We start from the raw sequence: 13,900 nt of genomic DNA, 5'->3' as shown, positions 1-13,900 counted from the left end.
TTTACAAGCATGAATGTTTAACTGAAAACTTTTAAGAACAACAGTCCCAAACAGAGAAGGATCGACCAGATGCAATGTGACACCGCTGTAATTAAACAGTATCCTGGGAAATGTGTGAATGTGTGTCCTGGGCTGAACTTACTGAACTGCGTGGTGACCTGAGCCTCAGAGAACAGTGCATCGGGGTTTACCGTCCTCTTAAAGTGCTTCTCCAGAATGTTCTGGATGGTTAAAGCCTCCTCTGGCTTACGGACACGACCCGCCAGCAGCATGTACCCTGATCACGACAAAACAATGAAGATCATCGCCTGACGAATTACGATTAACACAAAAAAAAACTGAATGTGATTAATGCAAACGAATACGTATTTATACTCGAAGCAAGAATTTCGTAGTTACCGTCATCGGCTAGGTGTTGCAGCCAGTCACGTGACGAGTCGGTCTGTTCTTCTAGTCTATAGCGCTCGGCCCATCGGAACAGATCTCGGAGCGTGATGTAACCGTGCTTCCCGGCGAACACGCTGGATCCACGCCGCAAAGACTAAAACACACACACAGGAGTGTTTTCACAAGTACTCAAATACGCGTGAATTTAAGCCTGGTTATAAGCTAGCTGTAAACTGAATATTCAGTAAAAAGTATTCGCTTACTACTTCAATGCAAAGAAGTTTCTAGAAGCGTCTAGAAATAAGTTATGTTTTTCATGGTGACACTTTTGACTAGAGCCACAGACTCTAACTAGATGAGACACGTCTGTTTGAAGCTGACAATAAACACATACTTCTCGGTCTTTCATTATGTTTTTTTTTCCTTGTCAAAGCCACGTCATAAGTTCACTAATCACACCAGAGAAAGTAAATAAAATGAAAAAACCTATTCAAGTCTGTGAAAACTCTCGATTCTGACTCAATGCCTGTAGCCCTGTAGCTAGTCTCTGGTCTGATGAGCTTCCTTCAGCTAAACAATTGACATAAATGCATGTGATTGTCTGCAACAAAGAATCTGCTACAGAGTGGTTCATGTTAGAAAACTAGAGTTGCTTCGTATGTTGAGTGGCTCCAGTTACAGTATTATTCCAAGTAGCCTGCTTGGTTCGGTCCTCTAAAATACTTTTCTTGGTCCACATCCGAGCCGCGGTCCTCCACTTGACAACCCCTGATCTACTCCATCACGTTTACGCCAAACAAGCTATCATTTAGCTGTCATTAAAAAATCGTTCGGAAGGGAATCTCACATCGGCTGATAGTGATTTCATGCCTCACTGGAAAGGTCTTTCTATGTTCTAGGTTTTTTCAACTGTACATTGCCCTTCCGAATATATTACTATTATTATTATTTTAGTCATGTAGTGTTTTGTTGTTAATGCGGCTTAGTTTTTAAATTCTGCTTTAAGCAAAGTCACTATTGCATGGTTTTTTGAACAGATGAGCAACTTCATCACGCGCTAGCTAGCTGTAGCAATAAGCGGTTGTTTATGCTAGACAGGCTTTCACACGCAGGTTAAGACTGGGCTTACGACACTGGTCGTGGTTACATAACATTTAAAACGGGATGGTGCAACCAGTCCAAACCATCTCCAGTTTATGAAGTGTTAAAAGGAAAAGTCCTGTCCGAGGCCCTCACCTGAAGGTTCTGCATGACTTTGACCAGCTTGGTGCAGTAAGATGGAGGGAGGCTGCAGCGCTGGTGCAGGATGGTCTCCAGCTCCTCACTGGGTAACTCGTCAAAATGCAGCTCCACAAAGCGATTCCTGAACGCCCTTGACAAGACCTACGGCAATACAGAAATTAGGCAAGATATCTAAATATACTACAAGACTAGAAATTGCAAATGTTAAACTTTAAGAAGAAAGCAAGAAACTCTGAAGCAAAAGCCTATAATAATTTTGTTTTATAAATCTGTGAGATTTTGACGATTTATTTATTTATTTTTACACTTTTGGTACCTTTCTGCCACCGTAGAGACCTGGGGGATTCTGGGTAGCAAAGAGCATGAATCTCGGATGTGCTTTCACCACTTCCTGTGTCTCGGCGATGAAGAGTTCCCTGTTGTCATCTAGCAGCCTGTTCAGGGCTTCGAGGACGTCGGTGGGGGCGAGGTTCAGCTCGTCCAGGATGATCCAATAGCCTTTCCGCATGGCATCGATCAGGACGCCTTGGGGGCACACAGACAATCCTTTAGCTATAAATGTCTAGACCATGTGACTTTTAGATTGTCCTGAATATTATATAATCGCCTGCTCTTCCTGTCCCTTTTTGACCAATACCTAATATTTACTCACACTCTACACTCACTGTATGCTTACAGTAAATTACACTATTATTAATATTAGTAATTGACAAAATCTGCATTTATTTTCAGTATGTGATTTAAGCAAAACTCTTGCAAGCAGCAAACTTTTTATAACAATCTTTTTACAAAGCTTAAGACACTGAACGAATCCTCTGCACCTTCTTTGAAGACGAGCTTCCCTTGCTCATCGGATGAGTAGCAGCCGATGTACTCCTGGATGTCTGTGTGCTCGTGGTTGTTGATCCTCACACACTGGTTCCCCGTGGCAGCCGCTAGCCACCTGACCAGGCTGGTTTTCCCTACCGATGTCTCACCCTGGATCAGCACTGGGTGGATGCTGAACACCGGAAATCACAAATTTACATCAAATATCACTGAATATTTAGACTGATTTGGACAGACATGTTCCTGTAGATCTATACAAGATATTACAAGAAATATAAAAGCATAAAAGTTTTCGGTCTTACACATAATATTGAATAAAAATATCAGAAATCAGAAATAGAAAACTCTATTTGCGCTATATCAGTAGATGCCTAGGAACCTACGTCTGGGCGATACATATAATTAAAATATCTTAAAACATCTGTTTACATCCATGAAGCTCCTCTAGCACAGCATCTCTGCCAGATGTAGCAGGACAGCATATCACATTGATGCTTTATTAGTCAATGCTGTGTCAAAGGGTATATAAGAGCATGGGATTATTATTACCCAGCAGCCACCACGCGGGCCAGGTCTCGGAGGTTGAGGCGCACAGACGGAGTGAGGATGTAGCTAGGGTCTAGTGCTGGGTCCATGTCACCCTGACTCAACCAGTAGCCCTCTATCTGCAGACAGCCACGGGCCCGGGGCTCCGGGATTTGCTGTACAAGAAGACAGAACCAGAAACAAGACAAAGAAGAACAAATTTAGAGACTTATCAATGCTTATCAAGCAGTGTTATTATCGAGTTATTATTTCAACTCGCAATAAGTGCTTTTCTGTGTAAATTCTGTCACAAATATTGTGTTAACTGTACAAACGGTTAAAGGATCGGAAAGTACTGAGAAATTGATTATGGCTATAATTCTAATCACAGCCTGCCTTCTTTCTAAAGGTTTTAAAACACAAAATAAAAAAAAAAAATAAAATGAATAAAATAAAAAGCAATCTGTGTTTCTTTCAGTGATCTGTTACCTGTCTAAGACACTTGATGTTTCCTCCCAAAATGTACTGGTGCACTAATTTCTCCACGACGGGATGGGAACTGCGGTCCAGCTGTGTTAGAAAGCTTAAGCAAAAACCCTGTATATACACCCACACACACACACACACACACACACACACACACACACACACACACAGACACACAGACACACACAGACACACACACAGGTACATTAGTCTGTCTGAGCTCTGTCTGTATCTAAACTAAAACACATGAATGAAAGTTTAAAGATTTGAGAAAGTGTTATGTAATAAAAGGAAGGTAAAAATGTTTCCAGCAGCCATTTTTATATCTTGTAGAGAGAACGGTGATAACGGGTATCTCACCTCGTAGAGAGAACGTTGGACGTTGTAGCAGGGGTTAGTCGCTACGTACTTGAGAGCACGGCACAGTGTGCGTAAACTGTAGTGAGGCTTGTGGCCGGTGCCATCCACCAAGCGCGAGTTCGCCTCCTTACGAATGGCCAAATAAAAACTGCACGAAACAACAGCAGACCTTTTAATCTTCCAGTTTAAACGGAGAAATTACACAGTAACACTTCTTATAACTATTAGAGATCAATAACGAAAAAGAAGAGACGTTTAGCCGAGACAGTTCACACATCCGCAAATAACGTACAGGATTATAAACAAGTCAAAGAGTCGTTCATGCAGTTTGATTCAGTGCTGTTTCAAACCTGATGATTCCATGGATGGTACTTCTGTTCAGGTTAAGGCCTTTGAAATAATCTGAGACCAGGATGCGTAAATCGCTTTCGCTCTCCAGCTCTTCCACGTATAGCTCGGTAAATCTGTTGCGGATTCCCAGAGGCAGGTTCCTCTTGCCTACGTCAGTGGCCGGGTTCATGCAGGCGAACAGGCGGAAGTCGGAGTGGCGCACCAGGGGTTCTGCGTGCAAGATGACGTAGTAACTAATGTAAAATGTTAAACAACAAAAATTCTCTGAAAGGGCTATGGCATGTCAATAAAAGAGTGACAGCTGCGCTACTCAGAAGCCTATTGATCTGCATTATTATTTTTAATATGATCATACTTTTTAAAACATTTATAGATAATATGCATCAGGGTAAATTGGTCACTTGAGAAATATATGTATATGTATATATATATATATATATATATATATATATATATATATATATATTTTTTTTTTAACTACAAAGAGGTGTTATAGATTCAGCACCATCACAGACAATTCTGTTTATTGATGAACATGTGTTTGGCTCACCTGTATCTCCTCGGTCCAGCAGCACCAGAGACCCAGCGCTGCCCTCCAGCAGCCCGCTCAGACACTCCAGGGTCTCGGCTGCAGCCAGATTGATCTCATCAAGCAGGATCCACTCTCCCTTCTTGACTGCTTGAGCCAGGGTACCCTAAACACACACACACCCACACACACGCACCATGTGAACACAGCTTGCTTAGAGACTTACAAGACACATCTTTTATTTACATGAACATTCCATATGTCTGATATTATTCTGCATTTCCACAGGACGGATGTGTGTAGCGTGTTTTTACCTCGACGAAGGCAAACACCAGGGCCGACTCCCGAGCTCGGATCTGCTCCTGAGTCTGACTCAGTCTCAGAGCGAGTGCCTCCCACTGCTGCTGCAGCAACGCAGCTGAAAAAACACAACACACACACACATACACACATTTGTGACCTCTCTTCCATTCACATATAAACATGGATAAAGTTTAAGAATGGACTTCTGTTACCATTGGGCTTGTCCTGCAGCTCCTTGGTGAGAGCCGACTTGCACACGTGGTCCATGAGCTTGAGCAGGTCCTGCCAGCGTTTGCCTCGAAAGCAGGTCTGCACGTGACCCAGGAAGGTTATATTCTGTTTGCGTGAGTACGTCTGAGAGAACAGATCCTCAAAAGCCTCGCGCAAGGGCAACAGGATGAGCTTATGATCCACGGGTTTGTACCTGCCAGACGCACATCATCAACTCAACATTACTTTCTATAACAGCAGCTCGGACAGTGAATCCTGCTGTAATTCAAATCACAGGTTTTTATTAACACAGTCATTCTAATATGTTATTGTTTCCATAGTAACAGTTAAGACACAGGGATGGTTCATGTAATTGAATCCTAACAAAAAACAGATTTTAACAAGCCTTGTTATTTACTAAAGCACAATATATACTCATTGATAATGCTGATATTGTTTGATCTGTAAGGAGACGTTTATCTCATTTTTATGGAAGGAGTCTCCAGTGTCAGTAGGTTTTCCACCACAAGTAAGTCTTCAGGACAGCGAACTCGACACTTCCCAGTTTCGTGGTAATATGAAAAGCTGCGTTGGCGTTTTTCAATTTTAAAAAAAGGATGCTGATGAGAGAGCAACTCTTCATAGCTGCTATAACATAAGTGATAACATTAAAGTAACTAGAAACGGATAAAAACTATGACATGGCAAATTGCTGTGGTACAAGAAGCATAAAAAAACCACTTCCAGACCTGCTGTTATAGCAAAATAATCAACTTCGGGTGGTAACAGTTACTCTGTTTCATCACACACAGTCATTTATTTATTTTTTCCTGTAACAATACATCCCTAAGTGTTTCATTCCTAACTTTTACATTTCCAACCTTCCGTCTTGTGGATTGTGAGTACGGGTTCGCCGGATACCACATACTTACCCTCCCAGGAGATCAGCAGTGTCGCTCTGCTGGTTCATGTTGATCACACGCAGCTTGTGTCCTGAAGACAACAGAAAAAGATAACGGCTCATATTCAGTATAAATCCTGCTGCAGCTCAGTCTTCTACCTTGTGTATAGATCTGATATAAGAATGTTTGTTTGTTTAACAGGCGAGACTAGGAGAGATTAACTCACCTGTTAATCCAGCTAGGTACTGCACGGTGGAGGTCTTCCCTGTGCCTGTTTCTCCAACCAACAGCACGGGCTCGCCTTTCGTGACGCACACGGCCAGCTGCTCCAGAAGCACGGAGGAGGGACGTGTAGCCGCAAACGTTTGCTTATCTCTGTAAGACACACACGTATAAATATATAGGCGTAGCAGATGAAGATTTAATACACATAGAATATAATAAAATATTGTATTACGTGAATAGCTAGTTCGTATTTTTCTTTAATTAATACTGCTGTTTAATATTCTGGATATTAAGAGCCGGGGGGTGAAAACTTTTGAATAGAATGGAGAATTTTCTTATTTTGCCTAAATATCGTATTTTTTCCATTTAGTACTGCCCTTCAGAGGCTACAAAAGATAGTTACATGTTTCCCAGAAGACAAAATAAGTTCAATTTACCCTGATCTTCAAAGTCAAAAAGTTTTCACCCCTTAATGCATGGTTTTTCCTTCTGGAGCATCAGTGAGCGTTTGAACCTTCTGTAATAGTTGCATATGAGTCTCTCAGTTGTCCTCAGTGTGAAAAGATGGATCTTGAAATCATACAGTCATTGTTGGAAAGAAATGTACAAAATTTGCTGGAAAACCAAAGAATTTGTGGGACCTGAAGGATTTTTCTGAAGAACAGCAGGCAGTTTAATTGTTCAGGACAAACAAGAGACTCATGAACAACTATCACTAAACAAAAAAGCACAGCTGTGGATCATTCAGGTAACAACACAGTATTAAGAATCAAGGGGATGTAAACTTTTGAACGGGGTCATTTTTATAAATTCAACTATTATTTTCTCTTGTGGACTATATGTAAACATCTTTTATGTGAAATATCTTATTCAGGTCAGCACTAAATAAACAATAACACGCATTTTGTATGATCCCTCTTATTTTGGTAAAATAATAAACATTTTGCAGATTCTGAAAGGGGGATGTAAACTTTTGACCTCAACTGTATATGGTATATTCATGACCCTAAATGAACAATTGATGATTGATCATTGAACATGTTTCATAAGATTTGTCTTGCTGCAGTATTACTGTAAAAGAGGTCCTCGAATGACCATGTATTCTAGGATGCTCCTGTACAGCATGTTTGGCACATCTGTCTAATGTGCTGTGGGCTGTGCCAATGCAGCGAGCGATCAATTCAATGTTTATTCAATTTACCAGCAGGGGGGCAATGGCTTCAGGGCAAAGGCTGGCATGGACCGAAACCATCCATAATACCCCAGAGACAGACAGAGCGCTAGAGAGAGATAGATAGGGAGATAGAGAGGCATAAAGACAGAGTGTGGTTCAGCTGAGGTGATGGCCTCGTGGAGCCTCTTACACTTCGAGGCGCACGGCGTCGCTCTGTTTCCGTAGCAGCATGGCGCGTCCTACCGTCACCTCCAGCTCTGTGATACTGATGGCAGGCTGGTACATCTGACAGAAGTGCTGAGCCTGAAACAGCACATTGTGGAGTGTGTTACATAACAGCTGACCTAGACACCACTAATATTAACACAATGTTCACCACAATACGGTTTATTTAATGCTTGGTGTATGGCACATTCTCTTATGGAGAATAGACATAAATTTGACTTTAAAAAAAGTCAAACTCACATCAATGGCCCAAAAAAAAAACAAAAAAAAAAAAAAAAAAAATGGCAGAAAGGCTTTTGTCCCACTTCGCTCGCTAGGCTCCTGGCCATGGATGGCTGTGGCATCAGTGGGATTCGAATTCACAATCTCCCGATGATGCCACAGCCATGTGTGGCCAGGGGTCTAGGGGCAAAATTAGCCTTGGTCTTTGAGTGACAGGGCTGGCATTACTCTCTCTCCCCTGTCAATCACTGCCACATTAGCCAATCGTAAGTGTCTATGAGCTCATGTATGTGGAAGAGGGCAGATAGCGCTTCGATGCAGTGGCTGGCTTCATGTGTCTTGGATGAGATGAAGCTTTCACCGTCACCAGTTAGCAGCAGTTATATGATAATTGGGTTGAATTGGATTGGAATTAGCAGATTTAAAATTAAAAAAAGAGAATATTTGGTAGAGGATATTTGATATTTTCATGCGCAAAATCCATGTAAGCCAATAGAAAACAAGAAGGCTGTTGTAGTAGTTTATTCTTTATTTTAAAAAATGGAGGAAATGCAAATTATTAAGTAGAGTGTACAGTGGAATTTCTGCTTTCTTACTGGTTTGAGTGCAAACAATTATCAAAATAGTTCAAAATCAGTTCACACCACGGCGGCTCATAATTGCTTCATAGTTGCTCTATCGGGTGAAAAATAAATAAGTAAATAAATAAACAAAACACTCATAATTCTCTTTCCCCCTTTTTCTCCCAAATTTCCAATGACAGGTCAAGGTTTTTGAAAAAAAAAAAAAATCTTTTGTGTGTTTTGTTTTTTTCGTTCTTACCTTCTCTTTGGAGATGTTCAGCTTGCTGCCGATGATCTCGGCCAACTTTAGGCGGCTCTCAGCTTTGGACTGCATGGCAGTGAAGCAGTCCAGGGCCTACAGCACACACAGCATGTTAATACCCAAAACAATATTGATCCATCTGTGCGGAGTTTCCATCACACTGCACATGTCTTTCACATCAGCGACTCTCAAACTGGGGTCCAACAAATAGGCAAATTATTACATATTATTATACACATTTAAATATTTCACTTTTTCATGCCATGTCTCCTTCCTTTTTTAAAGGAAAAAAAGTATATTTTTTTCAATTTTTTTCCATGCAGTTAAGTAAATAATCTGATAATGAGAAAACTGGCTCTACATGAATCAGATTTCTTTTTAAGTACATGATGTTCGGCAGCAAATTTTATTTTTTTAAATAAATTTAATTACAATCCAACTCAAAGCATCTGATTAGATGTTAAAATTTTTATGCTTAATTTAAAAAAAAAAAAAATTTCACTTTAAAATTTTGAAAAAAAAAAAAAAATTACAGATTTTTTTTTTCCCATTTTCAGGGTTTTTATTATATTTTGTTTATTTTTTAAATATCAAACGGCTTTATCAGATTCCCTAAAAAATCCAAAACAAGCTTTAATTCCTTAACAGACGCTATAATAGCATGCTGTTTACACATTCGCATGCTTATCGTACTCGTGATTCAGGGGTCTCGAGTCTAGCTAGAAAAGGGCCTGCATGTCTGCATGTAATAGACGTTCGAATCCACCTTTTATGGATAAGATTGAAGATCGTTAACGTAAATATGAGTGAATGAAACAACAAGGCATCTCCACTGTAATCAGGAAGAGTCGCTCACCTCCAGGAAGACGTTCTGTGCCGTGCTAGAGGCGGAGCTGTCGAAGTTCCCGCATATTCTCTCGCACCACTTCAGCAAATCCCTGCTCACAACACACAGGACTGACCAATAAATACATACTACATCCATTTCTCTATACTGTTACAGCATATCCAGTAAAACCTTTATTATTAACATATTATACAATATTTCAATGGTCATTTCATTTCATCCACAATCAGCACACACGACTGTCAAAACGAGATCACGGTATTATTAGATTACGGCATTGAGTTTTCTTGGCCACACAATGGATTCAATCAAAACATCACATTATTGCAATACTGGCTTAGATTGGTTTCTCTTTTGTGGGGCAGACCCCTTTACCAAAAACACAAACACTACAACTCTGGAGTGAGTACAGCAAAAATGTCTGAAAGAAAAAAAAAAACCCAGTCTAGGCCAGGTGCAGTTTAGGGCTCAGAGCTCAGGGAATCAGCAATGTTCTACTTTATCTGCACTGATTACCCAACAGCGGCATCCTGTTCTGTCCTGATGCCAACTTTACATGGTGTGGGTCTCCCTGGTGGAAACTAAGTGAGATCGATGGACCTGTCTGAGCCAGCGGAAAGCTGATCGAAAGCCAGTCACATGACCACCAAACCGGTACAAACCAGGTAGGTCAAAATGAACCCTATTTCTCTACAATTAATCAAAAATTTCTAATCATATACTTGATTTCAGCCAATGGAATGCCAATGGACAGTTGCTTAGCAATAATTTTTTAAATCCAAGATTAAATTTTACCCAAAACACAGTCCAGTTGCATTTTAACGCTACCTCAGAGAGAGTCCGCGGCCTTCCAGCACTGCGGTTCGGTCCTCGCTTGGGTTCTGTGGGCCGGAGCCGCTGACAGCGACGTGGTGTTTGTCTCCAGTCAGCTGGCAATAAATGTCCAGTAATCGATCCACCACCACAGCCAAGTCAGGGTACTTATTTTGCACGATCTAAGAAAAAGCAAGAAGAAAATCTCACTGAGTAAAAGAAAGAATAAAACTGTGATAATATTATAATATACTCTTGCTTGCCTGTCTGAGCTCCTCTCTGGTCATATTCCCAATCTGAAGCTTGTTCCAGTACTTGTCTAGTAGAGCAGCGTGGGTGCTCTGAGGCCGGTGCCACGCTCCACCGCTGTAGAACATCCTGAATAATAACAGAAACATATTACACGTGTTTATATACAGCACTGAAATCCAAAACCACTTCATATTACAAAATAAAACAGCACAATTAATAGACACAGACAAAACAGCCTACTGAAAGTAGTTTTTTATGTTAATCATAGCAATATTTGTCAATAAAATTTTAAAGAACAAATGTTTTCATCGGCCAAATCGAACAAAAAATTCCGACCCGATTTACAACAGTTTCTGTAACTCTGTTTTATTTTCTATACTCAGCTGTCTATGTTGATAAATACCAATCACCCATAAATTCCCAAGGACGTTCATGGCACCGCTGATTTACATTTAGTGACGCCCATAAAATTCCATAAAAATGCAAAAATCTTGCATTGAAATCTCACAATCTCACCTCCTAAGCACGGTGTGGGAAGCCCTAAACATTCCAGTAATGCAGCTCAGCCACCATTGACATACACCAATGCTTCCTCTTTTTATAGGGTGCCATTACTTTTTGGCCTAATTGAACAGCTAGACTTATTCTAGTCTTACTGATTATGTCCTATTGCCAAAATAGGACTATAAGTTTGAATCGGGATCACGGTACAGTAATTCAAGTGAGCATAATAGCGGCACAGAAGTTACCCATTCTCTCTCTCACACACACACACACACACACACAGTTTCTTACCGTCTCGTAGCGAAGAACTGGAAGCCAGGGGCGACCTGAATGCAGTCCTCCCGGCCTGGAATGGTCAGCTTCTTGTTCTCCATCAGCGGCAGCAGCACGGATATCTGAATAGCGCACACGGCAATGTGAGAAACGATAAATCCCTGTAGTTCGCAGTATAAAAAAGCGGTAGATAACGACTAATCCTTTGATATGGTAGGAAACTCACTACATCCAGCGGTGCGTGATCAATATCCTCCAGGAGGATCCAGTAACCCTTGGACACGGCCTGAGTGAGGGACCCCGGCTGCCACACAAACTTGCCAGGGATGTCTGTGCATCGGTACATCCCGAGCAACATCTGCAGCACACGCAGAGGAATAAAACAGTGAATAAATACCATTTGAGTCCAATTTAGACATCTCAGTTATACTTGAGTGACTGTAGCACATGATTAAGGCTTTTGCACAGATGTGCCACAAAAATCAGGACATGCTAAAAACACAAACATTTCAAGACTCGTGTTATATATAAATAAGGCAGAAAGTAAACCCTCACCTTGCTGTCTGTCTGATCTCCCAGCTGAACCTTGAGGATGTTGGGGGATTTGATGTGCCCCGTAGCAGCGGCTAGATATTCCACCAGAGCTGTTTTCCCACATCCGATAGGCCCTTCCAGAAGAACGGGCTTGTGGGACGCCACGGCCATGGCGAGCCGCCTGAGGTTTCGACATGTTGAGTCCACCAGCACCAGGGATTTCAAAGACGTCTACGAACAAGAACATAATTTACAACCAACCACCAACTGAAAAAAATATATAAAGAGTTTTTATAGAGTTTAATCAGACACCCAGGGGGTTACAAAGAACATTATGTAAAGAGTAAAACATGAAAAGGCTTGCTGTTAGAGGAAAATCATCAACAACGGGGTGTTGTGATGTTGTGAGTCCTGAGTCGTTACTATACAAACGATAACATTTTAGAACAAGCCTGTGATTCGCGGCTGCATTACAGCCAGAGCTGCTGTTATAGAAAATTAATCTGACCAATCGGATTTGAGAATTCAAATTCTCAGCAGCGCCGAATTCAATAACAGAGCATGTCACCTATTTTTAGGAATACCTGCTCTTCTTGTCGAGGCGTCAGTCTGGGCAAGATCACACCACACACTGCGGTGATGCACCGCGAGAGGTCTTCTGACCCCATCTGACCCTTGGTGAGCTTATTTCCTTTTTCCAGCTGCCACATCACAGAGCCCTGATTGGCTAAAACCAGAGCTCTCTCAACCTCCAGCTGCTGAGTCTCCTCCAGCGACCTGATGATATGGAAACGGAGAGTGTACTAAAGACCAAACGCACTGCAAGAACACACTTCAATATCTAACAAGGCACATTTAAAAAAACAAACAAAAAAAAAAACAAAAACAGGAAAGTAAGTGCAATATACTTCATTTTTAGATGCAGAATCTCCTCACTGGACAGAACCTTCCTCAGGAAGATTGTTTTCTGGTTGTCAGTCATGTGGGACACCAAAGCAAGGCACTGCGCTGTGTATCTTTAATCAAATAAAATAAAACAGAATAAAGGTTAATGTTGGACAGAAAGCAATTCAGCGAATAAACATGATTCTCAGGCATTCAGTAGGAATTGCACGTTGGCCAGAAACCACTATCAGGGTCAGAAGGACCATGTCACAGCCGTACCCTCGGACCATGACGTCACTCGTGAGCAGCTGCGAGATGCAGACGCTCCAGTCCCACAACACGCGGAACTTCTCGCAGTCGCTCTGGAGGAAGCGGAGGGTGGCCCCCATCAGGTCCCGCAGCTTCATGCGCCTGGGGCCGTACTGGATAGACGCTGCCTCTTCGCTAGTGAAGAAGAGTCTCTGAAAGACGGGCGGCGCGCTGGTGAAGTACCTCGCCGCAAACCTGGAGGTTTGCACAGTGGACACGGTGTCTTAAGGTGTGACTTGTATGAGGCGTGTTATTATGAAATGAAAAAAAGATGGATGTGCTTACGCCTGGGCATCGGGGCTGACGCTGAGGAGCTTGCTGAGCGCCACACACAGTCTCTCGTGGAGGTCATGGTTGAGCCGGACGTCCCTTTTGATACGTTCGGCATTCCTCTCCAGCAGGTCAAGCACGAGCGGCCGCAGGTGCCGGGCAATCAGGAGCGTGTACTCCTTCTCTATCAGGAGCTGAGCCAAACAGCACAGGATGGCTTGTCTGTCCTGCTGGCTCCATGTCTTAGAAAATGGTACAAAAATGACATTTTAGAGTGGTTAAATGTAGAAAATGTGTGTGTGTGTGTGTCAGTCATATTAGTAGCAAAGAACAAAACACAGGGTGCTAGAACCTTGACTTGGTTAATGAAGTAAAATTATGTCCTAGTAACAGCAAAAAAAAAAAAAAACAGACTATGA

General features: G+C 41.8%; 1 protein-coding gene across 1 annotated transcript in view; it reads right to left on the bottom strand.

Annotated features, from left to right (window-relative positions):
* Nucleotides 1–13,900, bottom strand: part of mdn1 (midasin AAA ATPase 1) — a 50,565-nt gene that overhangs the window by 35,897 nt on the left and 768 nt on the right. Inside the window, exons 2-27 of the mRNA XM_026918327.3 lie at nt 13,497–13,723; nt 13,182–13,406; nt 12,926–13,033; nt 12,602–12,794; nt 12,039–12,248; nt 11,710–11,841; nt 11,502–11,605; nt 10,718–10,832; nt 10,470–10,636; nt 9,651–9,732; nt 8,792–8,887; nt 7,713–7,825; nt 6,350–6,498; nt 6,154–6,214; nt 5,224–5,435; nt 5,023–5,126; nt 4,730–4,874; nt 4,179–4,389; nt 3,829–3,976; nt 3,472–3,579; nt 3,007–3,158; nt 2,451–2,629; nt 1,946–2,154; nt 1,624–1,770; nt 400–541; nt 143–277 (exon numbers count right to left, since the gene is read on the bottom strand). Of these exons, the coding sequence (XP_026774128.3) occupies nt 143–277; nt 400–541; nt 1,624–1,770; nt 1,946–2,154; nt 2,451–2,629; nt 3,007–3,158; nt 3,472–3,579; nt 3,829–3,976; nt 4,179–4,389; nt 4,730–4,874; nt 5,023–5,126; nt 5,224–5,435; nt 6,154–6,214; nt 6,350–6,498; nt 7,713–7,825; nt 8,792–8,887; nt 9,651–9,732; nt 10,470–10,636; nt 10,718–10,832; nt 11,502–11,605; nt 11,710–11,841; nt 12,039–12,248; nt 12,602–12,794; nt 12,926–13,033; nt 13,182–13,406; nt 13,497–13,723 (3,874 nt within the window). The remainder of the gene's footprint in view (nt 1–142; nt 278–399; nt 542–1,623; nt 1,771–1,945; nt 2,155–2,450; nt 2,630–3,006; nt 3,159–3,471; nt 3,580–3,828; nt 3,977–4,178; nt 4,390–4,729; nt 4,875–5,022; nt 5,127–5,223; nt 5,436–6,153; nt 6,215–6,349; nt 6,499–7,712; nt 7,826–8,791; nt 8,888–9,650; nt 9,733–10,469; nt 10,637–10,717; nt 10,833–11,501; nt 11,606–11,709; nt 11,842–12,038; nt 12,249–12,601; nt 12,795–12,925; nt 13,034–13,181; nt 13,407–13,496; nt 13,724–13,900) is intronic.

Source organism: Pangasianodon hypophthalmus, chromosome 30 (genome assembly GCF_027358585.1).
Source record: "Pangasianodon hypophthalmus isolate fPanHyp1 chromosome 30, fPanHyp1.pri, whole genome shotgun sequence".
In the NCBI taxonomy this organism is placed as follows: domain Eukaryota; kingdom Metazoa; phylum Chordata; class Actinopteri; order Siluriformes; family Pangasiidae; genus Pangasianodon; species Pangasianodon hypophthalmus.
The sequence above is the reverse complement of the archived record's forward strand: the minus strand, read 5'-3'. Positions and strand labels throughout refer to the sequence as shown.